The sequence below is a fragment of the Natator depressus genome, chromosome 12 (genome assembly GCF_965152275.1).
Source record: "Natator depressus isolate rNatDep1 chromosome 12, rNatDep2.hap1, whole genome shotgun sequence".
NCBI classification, from domain to species: domain Eukaryota; kingdom Metazoa; phylum Chordata; order Testudines; family Cheloniidae; genus Natator; species Natator depressus.
The window spans coordinates 35,031,252-35,057,216 of record NC_134245.1 but is presented as its reverse complement, the minus strand read 5'-3'; the positions used below and the strand labels follow the sequence as shown (position 1 = coordinate 35,057,216).

Here is a 25,965-nt window from a genome sequence, read left to right as displayed (position 1 = left end):
AGTGCACAGTACATTGACTGTGTGAATGAGAGAGGCACTCAAACCAAAACCCAAAAGAGCCAATGAAATCCAAACTCTGAGGAACACTTTTGCAAATAGCCCTTATCCATGCAATGGGCCAAAGAAAACCTTTGGGTCTGAACACCCTGTGTTAAAATCCAGCTCTGGATCTGAGCTCTGACTTTGGACAACCCAGGTACTATACATCCTAAGGCTGTTGCCTGGGCAGAGTTAGCTCACCATTTGGGAGCATGAGCCTTTGGGGCTCTGCTGATCAGCTCATTGATCCTACTGTGGCACGGTGAGTGGAATACTGATCTAATCCATGCCTCCTTTCTAACACTTCCATCATTCAACCCAAAGTCCCAGTAGCATTCCAGCCACCAGGTATATCCAATCCCCCTTGATCAAATGTGGAAGAAAGGGAGAGAAGGAATATATGGAATATCCTCCTGCCTCAACTGCTTGTGTAATAAAAAGATGAGAATACCCTCCCTGACCTGGGGGGCGGAGGGGGGGGGCTGAGAGTCTTCCGGGCAGCTCTGTGGGAAATAGAAGGTTCCAACCCCACTCCCTGGTCTCAGGGGGCAGGTGGGTAGGGAGACCCACTGTGCCGGGGAATGTCTTCTCCCAGCAACCAGGAGGGAGGCGGGATACATCCTCCCAGCAACCAAGCAACTTACCTTTCCCCATAAAATCCCATTAGTCAGTCCCTATTTCAGAAGATGGCCAGCGGTGCTGTGAATGGAAGCTGCTCCCAAAGTACTCAGCTGGTGTCTCCAAAGCAAACAACTCTATGAAGATTCATATAGGTAGCAGGTGTTAATGGGGACAGGGGTTGTTTTATTAACTCTGTTTGCCAGAATTTATTTATTACTGCACATGATTACAGGGGATGCCTCTTTCACTGCAGACTGCTACTGAGTTGCTGCTGCTGCCTGCTGGATGGATGGATGCTGGAGAGATTATTTCTAAGCCCTTCCTCCTTCTCCCTCCCTGCTCTTTCAGGACCACACTGACAATCCCCAAGGGAAGCAGAGGACAGATGGGGAAGAGGGCAGGCTCCACCAGCTCTCCCTCAGTTGATTTCACCATGTCGCCCCAGGAGTCCAGATAAGGAGCTGCCTCCTGAGTCTCTGATAGCCTATGAGGATGCCCTTTTGCAAAGGGACTGCTGGTCAATATATGGATATATTCCTTCCACAGGGGATAGAGTGAGAGAGAGGGGAGGGACTGAGATTTACTGGGTACAATAGAGATTCTCCATGTAATCACTACTCTTAAAATATGCCCAAGTCTCTCTGCTAACTGGTACCAGAGGAAAGTCTTCAGTTTGCAGCATGTGTGCAGGGGAGCAGGATACCCGGAAGCAGCCTGTGTCAGGGTGGTAAGTAACTTTGGGGAAGTTGCTTTGGGATTTTTATTGTTGTGGTGGGTTCAGGAGATTAGTTGCTAATGATTGTTACAGATCAAGGACAAAAAGAGGGTTTTGTTCTTTATTAGGAGACTATAAATCAGCTCATAAACTGGGATAATATTTTGCTCTCTGGGATTGTGCATACTCCAAAGTTTTCTCTGGCTGGGAAAATTTTACTTATGTCCTCTCAGTAATTTGCAATGAACAGCGGTGGATAAATAAGGCTACTCATAATTTATATAACCCTTTCTATCTTCAAAAGTACTTTACAAATGCCCAGGAGAGGTTGGTAAGGAGGGAGCATAGTGAAAAGGAGAAGGAGGAATTTCAATCTGTGTACATTTCAAGTTAAAACAATTTAGAAGAACCATGCATCCAGCTGATGATGGGTAATTGACCAGTCTAACTTTAGTAACTATTAAGCAGCTTCCTTTAGCTGGTACATATTTAAGTGTTTATTGAAATACCAGAGGCATGAGACAAGCAAGTGCTAGCAAATACAAAGACATGCTTGTGACAAAAACGAGCTCCAAATGGAAGAGACCGATCTGTTCACTTTATGACTTGCAGTCATCCAGTGCGCTGCCATAATAATGAACAAGGCTTCATTTTTTCTGTGTGTGTATGTGTGTGTGTGTTACCAGAAAATTAATGACGGGGGATTCACAGGCTGCAGATTTCAAAAAGAGGTGCAGTATGACTTATATACACACGCGCTTTGTGAATGTCTTGGGGAAGTAGCCTGTGATGCCTTTTAACTCATAATAACCTTTACTATGTTTCTCTCCTCTACCCCCATCTTTAGGTTGAAGAGTTAACCCTGCTCTGGTGCCATTTTGGATGTCCCAGTGAGAGCTCTCAGAAATGCCTATTGTCTCGGGAGGCAGCAACCAGGACTATAGTAATGTTAGCTTCGGTTCTTGTAGTTCCTTGAACCATCTATTCCCTATCTCTGTTGACACCCCTTCTGTCAAAGGGGTCCACTATCAAAGGGCCAGCAGGATTTACCACCCTGATCAGCTCTGTACTGTTGATGTGAAGAGGGAGATCATAATAAATGTTGGAGGAATCAAATACCTACTGCCTTGGAGCACTTTAGACGAATTCCCACTGACCCGGCTAAGCAAGCTAAAGTTTTGCAGCAGCTACGATGAAATTATTCAGCTGTGTGATGATTATGATGAAGACACCCATGAGTTCTTCTTCGACCGGAATCCCAAAGCTTTTGGGATGATCGTCAGCTTTCTAGCAGCAGGGAAGCTGATGCTCTTCCGAGACATGTGTGCCTTGTCATTCCAGGAGGAGCTGAGATACTGGGGAATTGAGGAATCCAACTTGGAGAAATGCTGCTTCCGAAAACTGTTTAAAAAACTGCAGGAGCTGGCAGAGATGCACAAGGAGGAAGAGATGCAAATGAGCAAGGAGACCACATGTGTCCTGGTTGAGGAAACACAATTTGGACAATTTATGAATAAACTCAGGGATATGGTCGAAAATCCCCAGTCAGGACTCCCAGGAAAAGTCTTTGCTTGTCTCTCCATCCTCTTTGTGGCCACCACAGCTATAAGCCTTTGTGTTAGCACAATGCCGGACTTAAGAGCTGAAGAAGACAGGGTAAGTCAGTCCCCTTTCAACTAGTATGACAACCCTCTATAAACCTACTATAGTGTTACAAGAAACAAACCTGTCATTGTTAAACATGCATCACAAAAAGATATAAAACAATCCTCAGAGAAAATCCTCAGGAAACAATATCAAAATTTGCCTGTGTATATTATTTATTATAAATAGAAATAACTCCTGAAACTGACTTTGTATCAGTTTCAAAGTCATATTCAGTCACAAAGAATTAAACAAAGTTTTGTAGTGCTTGCCAGCCAGAGATATAGAAAAGGCTTTCTGAATGGAATCAAAGAATTAAGATCATACAGTTAGCAAATATGCATGCAATTAGCAAATACCGAGTATTCAACATTGTAACACAGCATTCCCCCCACCTTACCCACAGCTTAGGAAAGCGTTGTTAACAAAAGTTATTTTATTTGCTGCTAGCAGGAGTCTCACACTCAGTCATAGCAGAGTTTCATCTACCACATACTTTATCCTACCATAGGATCACTCTGGTTATCAGCAATATTTCAATCGGACTTAGTGAAAGAAATATTTTCCCCTGGCATCTTTATTTTTAAAAATAGCAAGTTGTCTTCTGTTGTGATAACTAGATCAACTCTGATGTAGTTATTATTTTAGGAGACTTGAAATAATTTTTCCAGAACAATATTGTGTTACATTTTGTACAATGATAACACAGTATGATATACAAACAAACAAACAAACAAACAACACCAGAGAAGCGGAGTTTCAAAGTTTACCTCCAAAATGGATGCACAAGTTTTGTGTCTGTAGTACCCTGCATTTGGCACACACAAAAATTGCAGAAACACTATTAAAGTGTGGCTGAAATTTTAACCCATTAAGTACATATAAACCCTCTCCAAACACTTCTCCCAAAATAATTCAGGGCAAATAAAATCAAACTTATATCATACGTGGGAGAAACTTTCAATGTTTTAAAGATCTGTCATTCTAATAAGAAAAGAAATGGAGATAAGAATGTAATGTGATTTTAGGTATAATAACATCCAAACTACCACTGAATTCTTCCGCATGCTGTATTCCACAAATTGATTCTGAAAGTAACATGACACTTTTCAAAATACTGACACCAAGATTAAATGAACAAGCCACATTCATTTTTCCCCACTGATGCCATAGATAAGTTTATCAGTTTATTGTGCATGGCTTAATTAAACCATTTTCACATTTATTGCACAATATGCTGTGTCATTTTATTGTCAAAGTAGTAATTCAGGAAGGCACAGAATGCAATCACATCAAAGATATGTCATGATATTTGATGTCTTTCAATAAGGCTAAGGATTGCACAGAAGACTGGGATTTAAAGAGATAATTTCCTGTTCTATATAACCTTGAATTTCTACTTACATTTATATAAAAAGTTTGAATCCCTTCAGTAATATCTCTGAGTATCTAAGAGCCTCCCAAAGCTATTGCATTTTGAAGTCAAAATTGTTAAGATGTTTCAGTGCCTTTTCCAAGATGCAGCTTAAACACAGAGCATGTTTTTATGGCTATAAGCAAAATGAACACAAAGACTTCTATGGGAAATATTGCTTCCTATTAACTTTGTTCCTAAAAAAGAGCATGATGCATATTTTATCTCAAATTTAAAACATAAAACAAGAGAACTCTTGTCTAAGTATTTTTAAAGAAAAATAAAAAACACATAATTGGTGTATCAGATCTCAACTAGGTCTAATTTGCTGCATTTTTAAAAATTAACCCTATCTTTAGAAGGCAAGAATTTTGAGCAGAGGGGTACAAATGTAGCTGGTAGTAAGATATAGTAGCCTCTCTGCAGCCAGAGTGTTCTATAAAATAGAGCTGTGTTAATGAGCATAGGTTTTTTTATATATAGTCAGGTTTTTAATGTGTAGACACTTTAAAAAGTTGGGATTAAGACATAAATAATATAGAATCATAGAATTCTATCCATTCATAGATGCTGCAGTATTTGAGAAAGAGTCTGCAGGGGAAGTGGGAGTAATGGGGTGAAGTTGAGCAAAGGATAAAGTTAGGGCTGGTCTACACTGGGAACTTACATTGGTAGAACTATGTCTCTTAGGGGTTTGAAATATCCACACCTTGAAAGATTTAGCTATACCAACATAATCCTAGGTGTAGACAGCGCTAGGTCAGTGGAAGAATTCTTCTCATCAACCTAGCTACAGCCTCTCAGAGAGGTGGATTACCTACTCTGACGGGAGAACGTCTCCTGTCAGTGTAAATAATGTCTACATTCAAGCACTACAGCATTTCCCTTCTCAATATCAGAATCTATTAGACTGTGTAATAGCATTCTAGGGACCATGTACAAAGTTATAATAATCCCATTGTTTGACTCAATTTAAACCAAGATTGGCAAAGCACTTGAGAATGTATGGTGGTGAACTGACCTGGCTTGTGGAGGGACAGACTACAGGATCTAATAAGTATTTTCCTTCTGTCATTTCTATGAGGCTGTGAACTGACCTTATATGCCTAAAGCGCTGCAGCACCGAAGGTCTCCTTTCTGGGGGGCCTCATAACAGTGTCTTATCTAGAGCTTGGCAAGTAACTCATAGCAAGTAATGTAGTCAAGAAATGTAGCTTCTTGGTTGTCGCTGTGACTCATCCACCCACAATCTACAATTTTCTTGAATGTATTTGTTATTCAAAAGTATTCCCCACATGACTTCGGTAAAGGGTGCCTAGCAGGGGGTATGTTCACCAGCAGCTTCAGATGAGCATTCAGAATGTGAAATTCTTGCTGCTCGGACTAGACACAAAGGTCATGTGATTTGCTTCTTTCCACTGACTACATGAGTGCAGCTCTTTGAATCAGGTTTCTGGTGTTAACCAGCAGCAACGTTCAGATCCAGATCTGAATTCAAAACAGTCCAAAGTTGAGGGCTGTTCAGTTCTGGGGTTTTGGCTTGGACCCACCTCTGACCAGAACTTTGCTGAAAGGTATTGTAAGGGTCAATTCCCCCATGTCAGTAACCCAGGAAGGAGGGTGTATTGCTTCCAAGATAGCAATAAGAAAGATTTTACCTCTGTTGCCACATGTTCTTCTCCGGGCTCCTTTCAGCATCCCAACCACACTCCATAGTGTCAGAATGGGCTGCTCTCCAGTGCCTGAAGAAAGAAGAAAGCAAAAAGAGAAGGGAGAATAATACAAGGTGAACTTGACTTCTGTCGGAGGGTTTGGCTGTCTCGGCATTGTATGCTCTGCAGTAACATTCCCTTCTCGCTCCAGCTAAGCATCCCAGAAACGGGCTGCCTGGGCAAGCAGAAGAAGAACAAACAGAACAACTTGCCACCAAAGGGAAAGCGAAAACTCGGGCTCTGCTGAGAGATGTGGCACTCAGCCAAGTAACAAGCATCTGCATCAGGGAAGCCCAGCTGCCATAGTAACAGGAGAGAGGGAAGGAAGGAAGGTGGCCATTTCTACAGAAATGTAGCAATAGGGAGGGGAGGACTGTCGTAAAGGCACAGGTCCCACTTAAAGGCAAATGAGGAAGAGAAAATTAGGAGTCTGTGTTTCCTGTAACCCCCTTCTGAGGCATGGCCAAAATGAAGACCCTGATTCATTCTGTGTTAGGGCTTGCCCACAAGAACAATAAATGCCACGTAAATTCCCATGGGTATTTCAAGCAATACTTAGACACCCAGTTATAAGCACCTTGGAAATATAAAAGACACAGAGAGAAGGACATACAATTTGTATATACTTTATGTAACCCACTGGTTAGTGTTATGAGTCCCCCAGTGTACCCAGACCACAAAGGATATGAGTCTGTTAGAGCCCCCCAGTACAGAGAACTGAATCTTTAGTTCAAGAAGTGGAGACACAAGCTTATTGCTCTAGACTCGAGGTTCCTGGCTTAATCCATGGTTTATTGGGCAAGATGGTAGCTGTCACAATTGGTCTTAATTTATAATCAGAAGAAAGAGTATAAAATGGCCCAAGGACAAATTGGATCATTTGTGCAAACAGTTAATACAAGTGCACATGCAGTTATGGAAAAGGCACTCATAGGCATGCAAATATCTGTATTTTTATATGCACTTTGATCATGCAGGCTTCTGGAAATTTGTCCCATAATGTCATCTATGAGTGTACAAAACGAAATAATCCCAACAGAGGTACACAGATGTAGATGTGGCACTTCCTTACGAGAGTTGGGAAGAAAGAGAATTGTGCTGCAGATGAGTAGATGATGTAGAGCAGGCAGACACAAGCCATAAAATCCAGATTCAAAATTTCCCAAGTGAGCAGTGGCTGTTCAGATAAAGGGGCTTAGCTCAATCCATTATAGACAAGTAAAGGGTTCTGCTCCAGGGTTATAATTCAAACCCAAAGACCTGAGAGACAGAAAAGTCACCATAATGGTCATTGCATAGTTTTCAGCAGGCTGCGGAGATAAAGAGTGTAGCTAATCCGAAGATAAAAGAGGTGACCAGAATGGAATCCAACCACTATAGAAGTGCTTGATTAGGGAAAGGATCTGCTTTGAACTGGACACCAGTGGAAGTTTCTTTTGAAGAGTCGGGGGAGATTTGGGATGACTAAGCAGAAAAGATGCAGCAAAGCCTTTTCCTCAGAAAAGAAAACTAAAGTTAACAAAAGCAGGCAACACAGCCCCCAAACATGGGCTCCATCCTAGTCCTATGGCCCTGGATGTGGAGTCCAAGCTTTCTCAAGGTAGTCAGCCTTTTCCCAAGTTGTGCAGCATAAAGACCCCCAAACCAGAGGGCAAATAAAAAGAGCCTCCAAACCATTATTTGGTAAAATCTAATGATTTTGAAACCTATCAAGTATTTTGGGGCCCTGGTTTGTGATATTTGAATGCTGTATGAATCATACTGAAAATGTCCCTAGACTCTAGAGGAAACTACAGAGAAAAAAACATCTTGAGCAGTTGAAGGATTTTTACCACACAGGTGAAAAGACAATTTATTGACCCTATTGGGAAGGGAAAGAAGAAAATCAAAGACCAACTATTTGTATTGTCAGGGTTAATAACTCCACTACTCAGTCTCTTGCCTATAAACGCACTGCACCTTCTTACACTGAAATAGCCCAGGCTACTCAGGCCAGTAGTACAGGTCCAATATTCAGGAGGAACAATTATTAGTTTGCCTTACACTAGTCCAGTCTTGGCTATTTCCCAACAGTATTACAGTAGTAATACAGTAGTCCCTTGACTTCTCACTCGACTCTGGTGGATCACACAGCTGTTATTAGCACCCAATCAGTTCAAATTCTGTATGCTATCACATGCATTCTATTTGGATAAACATGCTTTCTAGGGGACCTTTTTTGTGTTTTTGAAGTTTGCAGATACCTACAGTAGGACCAAATCCAGTTCACTTTACTCACACAAGTAGTCTGAGTAATTTCAACAGGAATAACTGTGTAATGGCTACCTCCTTTGGAGTGATAGGCATCTCCTCTTGCGCGTTAGACCTTTCCAAAAACAGAGGTCAATAGTAGCCAGCACAAACTCTAATTTTATGACAATAATGCCTCTGTGTAACAAACCCCTTAATCTTACACCTGTGAAATTCCTTCTCCATTATGATATATTGTTTTGGAAAAGTCTCAATCCATTGATTTCAGTGAAGTTAATTCCAGATTTAGCCTGGTGTACCTGAGATCAGAATCCGGTCTTTCATTGCTAATGAGATTTTACAGTTCTATCTCAGGCATGCTAAAGATACTGCTTAGACTATGGATGGATTATGAAATTGTGCATGGAATGTTAACATCCTCTTTTAGCAGTATTATTTTAACTTACAGTGTTATCTGGAAGTCTCGACCTTGTTTAGGGGTCCCATTGGTCTGTGCACTGCACAAACATGTAATAAGAGACAACCACTACCCTGAAGAACTGACAATCTAAGTAGACAAGAAATAGGAGGAGAAATGGTGGGGAGAAAGTGACTTGTCCCAGGTCAAACAGCAATCACATGAGCCCCACTCCAGGCCACTATCCACTTGACTATGCTGCTTCTCATGTTTAAAAAGTGAGTTCCGCTAAGCTTGCTCCTTGAAATACAATAATTCCTGCATAGTGACCTCCCATCCTTCATATTCTGGGCCCAGAAACAGAAGGGCCAACTTTCAGCTGGTGTAAGTCAGATTCACTCCTTCAAGTCATGATCTTTCTTAGGTACTTATATGCCCCCCAATCATCATAGTGTCTGAGCACTGAAAACTTTTAACATATTTATTCTTATACTCTGCCAGCTATGGGCAGTGCTATCACAGTTCCATTGAACAGCTGCAGGACTCAGTGTTTCCATGCATAAGTGACTTGCCCAAGTTTATGCAGCAAGTCTGTAGCAAAGCAGGTCTGTCAAGACTTTTACTCAGGACTCAAGATTATGAATTAGTTAATATAACATAATAAAGATCATGAATACAATAATATAGAAACACAATAATATAATAAAGATTATAAATTAATTAATATAAAATAATAAAGTATTACTTTTCCATTTTAATGTTTTGTTCCCAATAAAAGGCACAGCATACTGTGTACATATGCAAACATAATATCTCGATTTATTTGCTAATGCCCATGTTACTACAAACCCAATATTAACACTATTATTATTTATTATCTATACTACCTGAGTGCATTGGAGCCCTGCTAAAGGACCTGAAGCCTGTACTGGTTTTAACAGTAGTTTTCAGATGTCCGGATTATTTTTTTTCAAGCTGAATTGGGTGGGAGATCGCTGTGTGACTAGAGTACACAATGTTTTTAACAGCTAGCGGTCCTGCAAATAGGTTATAGTCTTTCTTTCCACAGGCATTCAACCTTTTCATTTCACTGCATCCATAACAGGGAGTTTTCAAGTTCTCCCAGAGTGTCGTTTGATTTAACGGCGCGTAGTTTAATTATTCAAACAGCGGCAGCAATGCTGGCATGGTGACTCAGCAGTACCTGCGGCAGTGCAGTCAGATTCCTGCTGCTCCAGATCAGAAACAGAATCAGAATGGTGCATATGCTGAATCTCCAAATTCTGATTTTCCAGTCAAAAGGTCTCAGTTCTCTCCTGCATCTGAGCTCTGCTTAGCACATGGAGAAGGGGGGGAAGGGCCTGGTTATGGCTCTCTGATTCTGCAATGGCCTAATCCAGGCATGAACTAGAGCAATTTAGGGGCTGCTATAATATATGCCATTGATGTATGTTCCCTAATGGTCCTTACACCACGGAAGGATTGGCAGAAACAGGCCACAGTCCTGGTCCATCTCTTCCCACACACAACACACCTCCTTCCTCTGACATGTCCCCTATACACAGGTTGCTGGAACACCTGGTGCAGGAGCTGATTTTCCCAGCTTTACCCTACTGGAGAAGTTTCACTCCACCTGGGGAATACTTTGCTGTCAAGTTATGGCCAGAATCCATCCCTTTGTGCTGTCTGACAGGGGACAAGGCTGGATGGTGATGCTGAATCTGGCCCAAGAAGCAAGTTGCCTGGGGAAATGAGGTGGCGAGTTCCTATGGTTGCTTATGAGAGATACTTCTGAATCCTCTAAGTACAGGCCTGAATAATTTCCATCTGAGTGGACCACAGTGCTGTGCAAATGAACCCTGCTAGAATAATGATCAATCTGTGCAAGCAGGCAGAAGGCAGGTTCTATTCTACTATAACTCGAATAGCCTACAGCAACAACGCTGTCTGCTCCCATCTGTCGGTGTCTTAGTGGACACTGACCTCAATCCATATAATTGCGTGTAAGGCTGAAGGGAGGAAATGGGCAGTAATAGGCCACATTTGAATCTGCCAAACAAAATCTGCATGTGCCAAGATAAGTTTAGCAGATGTTTGAGTTGTGACCTTGCTTCACCACACTGCAGTGCTGTGCTGATCTGTTGCCGGGGCCCATATTCCAGCAACCCATGTTAAGAGCACATGCTGCAAAGCAAAGCCAACCATTTTCTAATACACTCATCCAGGCAGACCCCCTTATGCTTCAGTATGAGTTTGAATTTGGGCTACTGTAAACAGTCAAACACAAACTCTACTGGGTTCACTCACCACTGATTTTGTGCTATTTCAAAGCACATGTGGTTGGATTATGGTATTCTGCAGGATACTAATGACTCTTGTGCCTACCGCATTTCACAAAATGCGAAGCCCTATAACTCTGACTGTGGAATACTAATAACCCTATTAACTGAGGAGGGACAGGTCTGATACCTACATCATCTGTGTAGGTTGTGTGAGTTCTGGGTTCAGTTCCTGATTTTGCCACTGACTTGCTGTGTGATGATGAGCAAGTCGTATCCCTTTCTGTAATACTGGAATAACAATATTTTCCACACTGGGTGTTCTGATTAATTCATTCTTTGTAAAGCACTCGAAGATCCTTGGATTCTAAAATAACAATATTGTTAATCTTCTATGTAGGTCACAGTTTCAAAGCCTTGATTAAGCTATTTGTATACATTCGGCTAATGCAGGATTTGAATCTCCAATATATGGCTTGGAAATAGGGTCACCGAGGACTATATTCTAGCAGCTCATGTTAAGAGCACGTGCTCTTTCAACCGGAATGTCCAGTCAAAAAGGGAACCTGGCAGTGTCCAGTCAGCACCAGGGATGGCCTTACCATGAGGTGAACTGAGGCAGCCGCCTCAGGTGCCAGACTGTGTGTGTGTGTGTGTGTGTGGGTGCCATTAGGACCCAGAGTTTCAAAGTTTTGGCCCAAGTGATGGAGAATGGGGGCGTCATTTGAGCTCCCCGCCTCAGGTGCCAAAATGTTGTGGGCCAGCCCTGGTCAGCACAATAAAAATCTGGTTACCTGCAGTAACCGGCCTCCACCATCAGGGGGTGGGAAAGAGCAGCAGTTGCTGCTGGCGCCTGGAGGAGCATTCAGCAACGGCTCCAGTGGAGACAGGTACCGGCGACACCCCTGTCCTGCCCCGAGCGCGGCTTTCCCTCCCCCGCCCCGCTCCACTCAACCCTCTTCCACCCCTGGAGCGCATTTCTCCCTGTCCCTTCCTGCCCCACTCACCCCTCCACACCTAGAGTCCTGCTCAGCTGGCAGGGGGAGGATGGTGGAGAGAGCAACGAGCGACCGTGGGGGGGAGGAAAGGGGACAGGGGCAGGAACTCAGGGGAAGAGGCAGAGCAGTGGGCGGGGGGAGGTTCTGGCACTCAGTGTCTGGTTTTCACAAATGAGAAAGTTGGCCACCCTACTTGGAAAATATTATTTTCTGTAATGGTGGACAGGCTGTTGAAATAACCCACACACCAGCATATGCTACCAAAATACTCTACAAGTAATAGTATATCCTGGCCCATGTGATATCTGAAAATATACACCTGGTCAGGTGTTCATTGCTTAAACCACCTACAGCCACTGTCCTCAACATGAACAAGGCTGATGAGATAAAACAAGGAGGGAGGCAGGATAAATAATAGAGATTTGCTCTTCTTGTACTTCAGAAAATCAGAAATTTGTCTTGTTTATTTTGTCTTGCAAGTGGCTCATTTCACCCCACTTCATTCAGCATGAAAACTATTAGTGATTACCAGGATCTCTTCTGTAAATCTGCCTCTGGTTTGAGGCTCTTCACTCAGTTGAAGTCCATTATCAATATTCATTTCTATCCTGGCGTGGTATGGTCTTCTTAAGTTAGCTGACATGGTGGTGCACTCTATGTCGTTTGAACAGACAAGGTGAATTGTAACTACAGTTGCAGTAAAACCACTCACCAGAGGAGCAAAGTTTTCCTATAGCAATTGAACTCTACACACTATTCCCTCACAGAAAAACCTGATTGCACCAATTAAGTTTTCATAAGGCGTGAACACAATTAAAAGGCAGAATATCACACCACTGATGCAACACAAACTGCTCCAAGCTCGTTACTAAAAAGAAGAGCAGTGTTCAAAATTAGATCAGTGTATGTCACACTAAAGAGGTCATGTGTCCGAAGGCTGGACCAGCATGGAATAGTAAGAGAAGAGAACTTGTGCAAGTGAATATAAAAATACTGTCAGCAACCCTTCTAATTAATTAAAGCCTCAGTAAAGAATCAAAGAAACATAGACAAAGAGATCATCATAGGACTTTTAGGGACCATCAGGAGTTCTTAGCGCGTCTCCTCCAACTTAAAGTGTCCAAGACTAAGTAATATAGTAATAGATTGTCATACACTTTGCCGGTCCTTCTCTTGTATAACATCTTTCCCTATGGTGGAAGGTCATAACAAAATTGAAGAAGTCTTCAATCAAGTTTTATAGACATGGGAAAAATTCAGCCACTTATGTAATGTACCTGGATGTTCAGAAAGGCTTTGACCAGGTCCCTCACCAAAGGCTCTTTTGCAAACTAAGCTGTCATGGGAAAGAGGGAAGTTCCTCTCATGGATCTGTAACTGGTTAAAAGGAAGGAACAAAAGGGTAGGATTGGATAGTCAGTTTTCACAATAGCGAGAGGTGAATAGCGGAGTCTCCCAAGGCTCTGTACTGGGACCTGTGCTGTACAACATATTCATAAATGATCTGGAAAAGGGGATGAACAGTGAGGTGGCAAAATTTGCAGATGAAACAAAATTACTCAGTGGAGTTAAGTCCAAAGCTGACTGCGAAGAGCTACAAAAGTAATCTCACTAAACTGGGTGACAAAATGGCAGATGGAATTTGATGTTCATAAGTGCAAAATTGTGCACACTGGAAAAATAATCCCAACTACACATCCATAATTATGGGATCTAAATTAGGTGTTACTACTCAAGAAAGAGATTTTACAGTCATCATGGATTGTTCTCTGAAAACATCTGCTCAATGTGTAGTAGCAGTTAAAAAAAGTTAACAAAATGTTAGGAACCATGAAGAAAAGAACAGATAAAACAGAAAATATCATAATGCCACTGTATAAATCCATGGTACACCCACACCATGAATACTGCATGCAGTTCTGGCTGCCCCATGTCAAAAAAGATATATTGGAAAGGGTGCAGATAAGGGCAACAAAATGATTAGGGGTATAGAAATACTTCCATACAAGCAGAGATTAAAAAGACTGGAAATGGTCAGCTTAGAAAAGAGACGACTAAGGGGGATATGATAAAAGTCTATAAAATCATGAATGGTGTGGAGAAAGTGAATAAGGAAGTATTACCCCTTTACATAACAGAAGAAACAAGGGTCACCCAATGAAAGTAATAGGCAGCAAGTTTAAAACAAACAAAAGGAAGTACTTCTTCACACAACTCATAATCAACCTGTAGAACTCGTTGCCAGGGGATTCTGTGAAGGACAAAAGTATAACTGGGTTCAGAAAAAGAATTAGATAAGTTCATGGAAGATAGGTCCATCAATGGTTATTAGCCAAGATGGTCAGGGATGCAACCAACCATACTCAGAGTGTCTCTAAACCTCCATCTGCCAGAATCTGGGACTCGGACAACAGGGGATGGCTCACCTGTTTTGTTCATTCCCTTTCAAGAATCTGGCACTGGTGACTGTCAGACGACGGAATACTGGGCTAGATGGACCATTGGGTTGACCCAGTATGGCCATTCTTGTGTTCTTAAGAAAAGTTCTGAATAAAAATGTAGGCCGATGGATAAAACCACGAGCCTGGAAAGAAAAATACTGCTCTCAACAGCAGGAGAGTTTCAGTCTCTTTTCTCAGGCCATTCAACTACTCAGAACTGGGAGCCCCAATTGCTAAAGACCTTTCCAGTTTCCCAACAGTTTCTCCAACACCACTTTCTCCTCACCTTCCTAGCCCCACCCCGAACACCCATGTGAAAGGCAAGGGTCTGGGTTAACCCCTTAGGTACTGGGCTTGTGAAACATCTTTCTACCTTATCACAAAACAAAGAAATTGATGGCCATGACAATAACGTAACAAGTGAAATCCTCTACTTTTTAACATAAAGAAACTTTGCAAGGAATGACTATTTCATGTGGAATTAGGAAGCTGCTCCTCCATACATTACATGCACACACACTCTACTGCACAAATTCTTGTCATACTGGTCAGACCAGTGGTCAATTTAGTCCAGTAGCCCATCGTCAATCAGGCGAGTACCTGATGCTTCAGAGGAATGTGTAAGAAGCCCTGCAGTGGGCAGTTATGGAATAACCTGCCCATAGAAAAAAATTCTTCCTAGTCCCCATTAGTTAGAGTTTGGTTTATGCTCTGAAGCAGGAGAGTTTATAACTCTTCCAAAACTCCTGTTTATTATTTTAGTATTTTCTGTTATAACTCTCTCTCCTTATCTATGGGAATGTTCATTAACTGTACATATTGGAAGTATATTTTTTAACTTTCTTTCAACAGTGCCCTACAAAGCACTGGAGAAACTAGGAATTTATCATCATTTCCCTTGTCCCGTGCTACCAGACAACTGACATTTTACTTAATCTACACTACAGGAGACTTATATCTGCGCACATGTTATCATTTCATAGTGCAGGACCATTGGGATGTGCCATTTTCCATACTCTCTTGGTAACAATCATAAGCAGAATATGAGATGCTTTGAGAAAGTCACTGGGAGGAGCTGAAATTGGCTTTGATACTTAATTCCTATTTTTTTCCTCTGACATTTGCTGCTTTAGAGTTTTGATGTTAGTCTTGTTCTAATGAGAAGCTCAGGAATAGGACTGTCATCTACTGAACCCTAGAAAGATTGATGGTAGGGAGGAATATTATATCCAAAACATAATATATATAGGCTAATATATAAAAATAGTCCTAATATATAAAACACACATATGGAGTCCCTGGGTGAAATTATTTTCCCACTGAAGTCAATGGGAGCGTTCTTATTGACTTCAATAGGGCCAGGGTTTCATCCTGTGTTTCTAGATAGCCAACTAGACAGATTTTATTTTCAGGAAGCATATAATGTGTATGTATCTTAATATTTTTTGAGCATTTGCTTAGAGGTTGGTTTTTTTTTGCAGATATACTATATAAATTGGCTGAATAAGTAAACAGTAAATCTTTTATTTCAATAGACTGTTTGAAGCAAGGAAAGGCGTGCTTTCAACACAGTGATGGAGAGTGTGGAATTATTATTTTATATTATTTGTCTTTTTTTTTTGTTCTACTCAAGAGAAAGTTTTATGTCCGATAAGTCTCAGATAAGTCGTGGCAGAAATAAAAAAAGCAGAGTAAGATTTCCTAGTATGTACAAGTAGAAGGTTATTTCCCACTGAAATTGGTAATAGTGCGTTTGGGAAGATGATCCTTCAGCTTTCAAAGGAAGAAAGCAGACGTAAGTTATCTACCTCTGGCTGGCTGGCGGGGGGGGGGGGGGCTGGGGGAGAGAGAAGAGGGTAACAAAAGGTGTGGGGTGAAATAAACTAATCAGTTCTGAAGAAATTGTACCTGAAAATTTCACCAGGAGGCAGCTTAGACCATTTTGTTTTATGGCTAAAATTCTTGGCAAAAAGACTTCTTTTCCTGTGGTTTCCTGGTAGAGGAGACTCATGAAGGCTGAGGGGCCTGACAGAGAGATGTGGAATCTCAAAACAAGCACCCTGCTGGAAGGCTTTATTGTATCTTAGGTAATATTCCTCCATTTGGCACACAAGCCCAAATGTACAAAGCTAAATGAAGTAGCTGATGTACTTGTAATTCAGCCCAGATAGCAAAAATTTTAAATCACGCCTGAAAATAATGAATAATTCACAAGTCATTAGAGTGACCACAGGCAGACAAAGTACAGGCTGTGCTGAAAGAATAATTTTCATCTTGGAGAAAGAGAACTCTGCATACTGTGACTGCTGATTATAAGCAATTACATCAAACTAAGTCAGCAAACTCTCCATACATAATGCGCAGCCCATTGAAGTCCATGGCACTGACTTCAATGAGGCTAAAATCTGATCCCCTATGAATAAAACAAAGGGTGCAGATTCCTCATTATCTTTTGAGGTGCTTGCTTTCAAGACTAAATCTTGAAGCTAGAGATAAAACCCAAACTGCTTATTCTAGAGCCAAGCATCAGGACACCTCCTTCAAGGGCAATCTCAGAGCAGGCAGCTCAGGGGAGGAAAGTTCTGTGATCTTATTCTCACTAAGTTTCCTCCAAACTCAAACCACATGGTGAGCTCTTAAGCTTGGAATCACTGTCCCACTCTGGCCAGACTGTGTCCCAAAGTCACAGGTTCACATGCTACACGTCCCCTGAGAGTGTTCTGGGATTGGGCTCCGTTCCTCCTCTTTCTTACTGGCCCACAAAAGAATCATGGCCACTGTGCTACCCATTAGACAGGTACAGCTCATGATCCTCTCTGTAGATGGTCCTCCTACCTCTCCATGATCTTTTAGGGGTATTACCAAGGAGCTATGTTTGAGCATAGAGCATGCAATTGTGGCTGGCCCTTGTGCAGCAGGTGCAAAGGAAAATAAGATTCTTTGGACTTTCTCCATGCCTTTCTGCACCCACAAAAGGGCAGCCACAATCTAGCCCTGAGCAGCAGATATTTCAGTCTCATTTTCAAGCCTCTTAACAACATTAGCTGAAATTATTGCTCCCTAGCATCCCCTTGCTACTCCCCTGGGTCCGTAATTACAGCCTCCCTGGCAATCTAATTAGTGTAATCCCAGCATGAAATTTCAACTGATGATGACAACAGTATTTTACTAACCCATTACTCCTGTTCTCATATAGAAAACCATCCTGGATTTATGGGGAAAGAATAGAATTCTTATCCTCCCAAGGACTGCACAGCTAATGCATTTGAGATGCCTTCATTTTGAATATCTGTTCAGTAACGAAAAATGTATGGGCCCTGCTTCAAAACCCATTGCTGACTTGACTGGGATTTGGATCAGGCCTATAATGCATCAAAGCATGTGTTCCTTAACAGTTATAGCATCCTGGTGTGGAAATATTATGCAATTGCCTGTGTCTTTTGAGTCTTTGTCACAATGGTGGTTTTCCAGAGGTTTATTCACAATATTTAAATGAACATTTTAGTTTTAGTCAAACATCAAGAGCAGGTTTCATATTAATTTACTATCCCAAGGTGTAGGATTTTAATGTGTTAATCTATGGGACAGGTGGACCATATTTTAAGGCAAGAGCAAATGATGGGTACTATGGAGCATTCGGGAGAGAGAGAGAGAGCAATATGGACCCAGATCCTCAAAGATATTTAGGCACCTAACTCCCATGGAAATATTTTTGAGGATCTGAGTCATGCTGATTATTATCCAGTTTAGTGTCAATTTGCTATGGCCCAGTGAATTCTTCTAATTACATAGACACTGGTGGACCTGAAGGTAATGGAACTATGCTGATTTACACCAGCTGAGGCTCTGATGCACTGTGACCACTGGATGGTTTTCTGATCATCTGGACTTTGCCAGAAGACCCAGTGTTTGGCTCTCTTATCACTGAGGTGAAGTGCCCAATGTGGTTTCTCATGTACGTGACATTTTCTAAAGTTTATCCAATTCCTAAGTGACTGAGGGGGTGGGGGAGGCAAGTTGTGTTTGACTCTTGCCTTCAGGTTGAACAAATGACATTTTTAGGCTCAGCCGGGGACAAGGGAAATAGTGAATCCATCACAGCCCATGGCAGTTGGCGTTTGCATAACTGTCTTGATGTAGCGGCTCAGAAGATAGCACTGGTATCATGTGACCTCAACCCTAGAACAGAAATCTCCATTGGTATGTTGCACCTGCTGGATGAGTGTTTTTTAAAATTTAATCATCCTTTTGATTTGAATGTTTATAGCATACTTGCAGACACTGAAAGAAAAGATGTGGTTCATACTAGGGCACAACTAGGGGCAAGGTCTAAATGACCTAGTAAGTCTTCTACATCCCTGAACTATTTCCCTTCGTTACATCAAATTATCTAGTTCTGTGCAGTCACCACAGATTGAATAGCACTTTACACACAGAGCAGAAAGAGAACCAGAACATCCATAAAATAATCCCTCACTTAGGGTTAAATTTACTTCTGTTCAGACTTATGCACCATTTAAGTCTCAATTAATTTCTATTTTCAGGGCTTAAGTGGGATTTAAATAGTCCATATGCCTTGTGCTGGGCCTTTGCACAAAGATAAATTTCATCCATTCAGACTCATAAGAATAATACAATTAAAACAACACCAGTTCACTTGAATAGCTTTTTAACAGAATGTAACATGGCTGCTATAGAAGTAGCTATTTGCTGCGTTTGTTTCCCCCCAATACCAGTACACTCATGAAGATGCACATTTCTTCTTCTTTAATGATTTCTGATGTCAGTTCAGAGATTGCTCATTTATTTGACCTTCTGTTTGTTTTGTGCCAGGGTGAATGTTCTCAGAAGTGCTATTACATCTTTGTCATCGAGACCATCTGTGTGGCTTGGTTCTCGCTGGAGCTCTGCCTCCGATTCATTCAGGCGAAGAGCAAGTGTCACTTCTTCAGAGGCCCCCTAAATATCATTGATTTCTTGGCTATTTCACCCTATTATGTTTCCCTCATAGTGGTAGATGACGAGCCAAGTGAGGAGGCCGAGAGGCCGAGCAGCAACTCATATTTGGAGAAGATTGGACTGGTGCTACGAGTCTTACGTGCCTTGAAGATCTTGTATGTAATGCGCCTTGCCAGGCACTCCTTAGGCCTGCAGACTTTGGGGCTCACGGTTCGAAGGTGCACCCGAGAATTTGGCCTGCTTTTGCTCTTCTTGTGTGTAGCTGTCACCCTGTTTTCTCCCCTGGTCTACCTGGCTGAGAATGAATCTGGGAAGGTCCTTGAATTTACAAGCATTCCTGCCTCATACTGGTGGGCTATCATCTCAATGACCACTGTCGGATATGGAGATATGGTACCAAGAAGTGTCCCAGGCCAGATGGTGGCTCTGAGTAGCATCCTCAGTGGGATTCTAATTATGGCTTTCCCAGCAACCTCGATATTCCACACTTTCTCCCATTCCTATTCAGAGTTGAGAAAACAACATGAAAGATTACAGTCCCGGCTAAACAGGACAAAAAGCACCAATCACTCCTGTGAAACTGATACCTTCAATGAGACAGACAGTTTGATTTCAGAGGCGCCAATGTCACCGATTAAGTACATTTACAGAGGAAACTAAGGCTTGCTGCAAAATGTCTTTAAGTACATGAATAAAGCAAAGCAACAACATGTGACACCTGGAGCCAAGCATTAGAATGGATTCTTGTAGGGCTACACATCATTGCCCTTTTTACAATGCTCATCAATTGGTATATAAAAGAGTCCTTGATATCAATACATATCTATATCCAAAGGCACCAACAAGCTAAAATAAAAGTTTTTAAAGCTCGTTCTGCAGTTACATGATCTATCTATAAGTAAAGAATTGCACTGCTTCTGTAAATGATTTACATAATCCCATAAAAGACTTTGGTTAAAATGCAATTTCAATCTGCCATCTGTAAACATTTCACACTAGATACAAAAAGTTTTCAGGCTTTTTTCTTACATGTACTCGACTCAGATAATGACGAAAGAATTAAAAAAGCTTAGTGACTAAAAGAGAGGAATCAATGTTATCCTGTTTATTGGAGTGTGATGGTGTGTCACCATGTAAGAAAGGTTAAAAATAAATCTGGCAGACATGATAGCACTCTGATATTGAAGCCCTTTGAATATTTAGAAACAGTGAAATGAATTATTTAGGATGGGACAATGGGTGTAGTTAGGAATGAGGGGATTAAACAGAAAAGGGTTTGGTTGAATATCAGGAAACATTTCCAGAAAGGTATTTGGTTTGGTTTCCTACAGAAAATTGTGGACACGTCACTTGGGACATTTAGATCCAGACAGGTCAAGGCACTAGACAATGTAATAAGCCTCAGTGTTACCTCATGGGATAATCTAGATGGCCTAACAGTTTTTTGCAATTCTAACTTCTTAGATGCTCTGAATTAAATTAATTGGGACCTAATTTAAAGTGTGGGGCCTAACTTTATGAACTAACGCCTGAGTTCAGCATGGTACTTACATGTAGGGCTTGTCTACACAATGAGTTAGTACTCAGCAAGCTGGGGCATAAATTTACAGCACGCTAGCATGCCTCACACTAACTGTCCACATAGGCCCTAAAAGTACCCTAGTGTGTTTGACCTTTTGCTGCTGCACAAAGCACACAAGGGAACTTTTGGTGCATGGTAGCAGTGTCCACATGGCCAGCACACCCTGGCTTGCTGTGCACTAACTTGTCCTATAGACATTCCCATAGGCTTCAATGGGACTAGTCTCTTACCTAAAGTTAAGTATATATTTAAGTACCTTGCTGAATCAAAGCCTAAATTAATTAAGTTTCAGACCTGACTGGCAGTCTAAATTACTGTGTTTTTTAAAATCTTACTAAAGTCCCATGAAAGTGAATATTATGGTCCAAATTTTCAAAGGGCTGTGTTATATATGCACCACTGCAAAGCTCCAATCTCACGCCATACTTTGCAGGACAAAGCCCCAGTGCATTCACATTCATTGTAAACATATAATTGTTCAGGAAATTGCACATGCAATCACCTTATTTGCACATACAAACGTGCAAATACAGTGTTATGTGACTGCAATGGGTGTTTACACATTTTGTGTGGCTCATCCTTCATATGGATATTTGAGAACTTGGGCCTGTATTTATCCTAACTGCCTCATTGTTTATAAATAGTAAACCACAACCAGGATTATTTATCATTGCAATGAGCTGAGAGAGGGATACATGACTTGGAATTATGTCCTGTATTGTCCGGCGTTTGACCCTGTGACCTAAAACAAAGAAAACTCAGCAGGTCAGAGATCTGATGCTCCAACATAATCAGGGCATGAAGATACTGTATTTGAGGCATTTAAACTTATTTCACACACTGAACCAAATTCTGCCCTATTTTATACCTCTATCCACCTGATTTCTATCTGTAACTAAGCTAACCCATATTGTCCTACCTGCCAGCAAGTCTTTAAAGCACTGGTCCCCAAACTGTGAGGGGCATGCAGCAGAGCCTGGGCCAGCATCCCCTGCTCCGGCCACAGTTTCGCTCTGCCCCCTGCCCAGCTCTGCCCTCATTCCCTCTCCACTTCCAGGCCAGCTCCGCTTCTAACACCAGCTGTTCTTCCATCCCCAGTTCAGCCCCCAGCTCTGCCTTCAGCCCAAGCTCCTCTGCTGAGCCAACTGTGCAATAAAGGAGGGGGACGCAGACAGATTCCATTATTGGTAAGGGGGGCCCTGACAGGAAAAGTTTGGGCACCGTTGCTTTAGAGTATATACCTCTGTGAAATACACATTTACATTAAAGCATTGGTATTCTCTGGAAACATATATAATTAGTCAATGCCATTGATTTTCTTTCTTAAATTAGTAGTTTTTATCGGTTTAAGAATTATTTCAACATGATCAAGTGCATAACCAGCCCAGCAAAATTGTTCTAAAAAAATTAAATAACCAGGTAAGTGCATGGCCTTTTTGTTGATGTCAAGTGTCGTATCGGTTTAATTTCTGATGCGTCCTTTGTCAAGGGGCTATATCATGCTCAGTCAAAGGTCCCAATGAGCTAAGCCTCAATTCAGCACTTAAGCACACAGGTAAGTCCTACTGAAGTCAATGAAGTATACATCTGTTGAACAGAAGTAGGGATTACTCTCATGATTCCGCTGAAGCGTGTGTTTCCATGCTAGGGCCTTAAGATACATTTCTATCTCTAATTGATCTCATCCTATAGCTTGGTCTGGGCTGCACTGGCTTCCATTGAAATTGGCCTTCATGATTCACTGTGTTAGTAGAAAGAAAAAAAAATGTGTTGAAAGGAACATTTAGTGCCTGTATAATTCAGTCTAGTAATGAATTCAGTACAGGCAGTTACAATTAACGGATGTTGTTGCTGCCAAGTACATATCATTTCATAACCAGACTTATGAATAGTTGAGGTACCTGACATTCAGCTGCTCTTAGTTTCAGCTCTGTTTTTTCCCCTCAGCTAAACCTCAGAAACAGCAATCAGCAGATTGAGAAATACGGTCTATTATCAAGGTAGGGACCATAATTTTAGCTCTTACTGATAGCATCACATTCCTTTTAAGGCACAGGCCCTCTCTCTGTCTCTGGGGTCAACCTGCTGCTGGGTCATAGCTGGGTCACAGGGTTCCCCTTCCAACTCCCGCTCATGCTTCCATGTTTGGGGAGACTGGAAGAGACCTCATCCTGCAAGCCAGCTATTGATTCCACACGTGGCGGGCAACACCACAGAGACTAGTCTGGCTCCTGCTTCAGATTTGCTTCCACAGCAACTGCTGAAAGAGGAAGCGAAATGGTTGGAGACCATGGTGACCAACCGAAATGGTTGGAGAGTACAATGTAGGGGCTTCAGTGAGAAATTGACGCAATCTGAAGGATCCCTCAAGATATTAATTAGAGATGGATCAAAACAAGGATCATAGACCCTCGCCTGCTTTTGAACTTTGCTGGAGTTTGGATTTGGATTCCCTGAACAAAACCCACACACTAGTGTACTGGTTCCAGGTCAGACCTCCAGGATCTTATTTTTCTATTTCATTGCAGCAGCCCCAGAAATCTCACCAGACCAGTGCTTCATTCTCCTAGTGCGAATACAAATTACAGCTGTTTGAAAGCCACCATTTTATTTTCCTTTCAAAAATTTGCAGGGGAATGTTTGCCAGTGTGGGTTTGCACTTCGAATTTCAGTGCGTGCTTATATTTGCATCAAAAATATAAATTTCCACATGTTTTCAGTGCAAAGACCATTTTATCTTGGCAACAGGCCTGTTTTTCTCGAAAACATCCATTTTCATTGAGAAAAAGGGAACCATTCTGCTATGGGTCCTGCTTAGAGAACTTGCATATAAATGGTCTCATAAATAAATAAAAGTGTTCTGAATTATAAATATTTTTCCACCTTAAATTAATGCATATAGAGCAGTGTTGCCTAGTGGATCGAGGGCATCACCTTTGTGCCTCAGTTTCTCCATCTATAAAATGCAGCTAATGAGACTGATCTTTGTAAATCACTTTGCAAGTTATTGATAAAAACTATATCTATATAAGATCTAGGCATTATGATTTTTATATTTTATTTTATTGTATGTAATGTTATTATCATAACATCATTAGCAAAACTCCCACGGACTTCACTGGTGGAGGATTTTGTTAGCTTAGTTTTTTGTTGGGTGTCATGGAATCTGCTACAGCTTAACAGCTATCTTCATTGTACAGCCTGAGGTCTGTAACCCACACACTAGCATTCATATATAATTAAGGATACAGGGTTTAATATTTAACTCAGATAAATTCATCAGTGCGATTAGTGTGATAGTCTGATGAATTCTGTTACAATTTACTCCTGAATGTACTGCATAATTTAATCATGAATCAGACAGCAAAGTGAAGCAATTTAGGTGCACTCAGTATTGTTATTTCAAACTTTATTAATGAAGGGAGAATTATACATTTCTGCTGAATAAAATTGACTAAGCACCCTCAACTAAATCTTATTCATAATGAATTGTGCGTAATGAATTCTGATTATTATGCAGTAAATTATTTTAAAGCTTGATACTAACCTTTAAATACAGATGAGACATAAGAATATTCATGAAAATGAAAATGAAAACAAGTTCTCTAATCGGCTGAGAGAAAGTTTTAGTCTCCTAACACTAGTGATTTTTCTTAATCACTCATTAAAATAAAACAAAGAGTGAAGATTTACTGTGTAATATTCATTTTCTAATCAGTCATAGAAGGTGAAAGGCCAGATAATTCAGCCCAGCTCCCTGCTGATGCATGATTGTTCCTTATACTACGTAAGCTACTGTTCTGTCCAATCTAGTTTCAAATATCTCAAATGACAGGGCTTCCACTATTTCCCTTAGAAGATTATTGCACAAGCTTCATACCAGAATCACAGAAGTTACAGATGGAAAAGACCTATTAAGTCTAATAATATATGAATAATACTGAACATTTTTAACATACACACTGTTATCTTTTCTGGCCTCTCTTTTGAGAGAGTCAAGTGGGTTTTCCCTGTAAGCAAAGCACAAAAACTAGGTAAAATAGTACTCTTTGTTTCTAGGCAGGTAACATCTATCTATCTTGATTTCTACTATTTCATTGTATGTAAGTGTTCACCACATAGTGGACAAAATTTTCAGCTTATGGGTGCTGTTCATTTGTTCTATTCATTTTTTGCAGTGTTAGGATTGGTCTTCTAAATTACATAGCATTTTTTTTTCTGGGTGGCTGAAACTTTTTAATCAGCAGAATGAAGAATGAAGAACAAAGAATGATTTGTAAACGGACTTGTTTGTCCATAGGCACCTGTGTATGTAAGCAGAGAGGAGTATTGGTAGGAAGAACAATGCTTCCCTAAATTGCAAACAAATGTATTTTTTAACAAATAGTGATTTTTTAAGATGTACAAACATCATCAAACAAAAATATTCACTCAAATTTTGAATGGCTGTTTGCAAAATCTGACCAAGCCCTATTCATAAGACATCATCCATGGATTCTGAAAATACATATGCATTTAGGAAGGCATCTATGAGGAAGCAGATTTCTCTAGATTCGGTCACTCTGGTGTTATATCTGAAAAGTTTTATTTGGGTCTCTTCATTAATGCAGTCTCGCTATGAAAACACAACCTTCTTTCAGCTGGCCATTGTACAGGATCCTTTATACATGTACTGCTGATGTCTCCCATGGCCAATGTAGTGTGATTTGGTGAAAAATGAATGAGATCTAGTGGCCTCTTGGAGGAAGATTTGTGGCTGAGAGAATAACTAGCAAAAATTCATACTCAACATCTAAGTGAACAGAGATTCTACGTGGCTAACATAAGCCCTGAAATGTTGGGAAGTCTCCCCAAAAGTATCTGAATTTTTGTGGTTCCTTTTTCTGTGATCACCACCCCATCCCCTTTTACAAG

The 25,965-nt window shown here is 41.1% G+C and overlaps 1 protein-coding gene and 1 long non-coding RNA gene across 4 annotated transcripts; one reads left to right on the top strand and one right to left on the bottom strand.

Annotated features, from left to right (window-relative positions):
• Nucleotides 1-1,310: 1,310 nt before the first annotated feature.
• On the top strand, nucleotides 1,311-20,285 carry KCNG4 (potassium voltage-gated channel modifier subfamily G member 4). 3 transcript variants are annotated; one of them, XM_074969185.1, is made up of 3 exons: nucleotides 1,311-1,387; nucleotides 2,223-3,031; nucleotides 19,344-20,285. In XM_074969185.1, the coding sequence occupies exons 2-3, from the start codon at nucleotides 2,282-2,284 to the stop codon at nucleotides 20,127-20,129; spliced, it is 1,536 nt and encodes a 511-aa protein (XP_074825286.1). In that variant the 5' UTR covers nucleotides 1,311-1,387; nucleotides 2,223-2,281; the 3' UTR covers nucleotides 20,130-20,285. The 3 variants fall into 3 exon arrangements, with proteins under 3 accessions (XP_074825286.1, XP_074825287.1, XP_074825288.1); XM_074969186.1 differs by lacking the exon at nucleotides 1,311-1,387 and adding an exon at nucleotides 2,054-2,106; XM_074969187.1 differs by lacking the exon at nucleotides 1,311-1,387 and having other exon boundaries at nucleotides 2,203-3,031.
• Nucleotides 2,039-9,718, bottom strand: LOC141996889 (uncharacterized). The gene is made up of 3 exons (XR_012641642.1): nucleotides 9,680-9,718; nucleotides 6,092-6,175; nucleotides 2,039-2,854 (listed from the first exon to the last, which is right to left on the bottom strand). It is a non-coding gene; the product is annotated as an uncharacterized LOC141996889 (long non-coding RNA).
• Nucleotides 20,286-25,965: the final 5,680 nt, after the last annotated feature.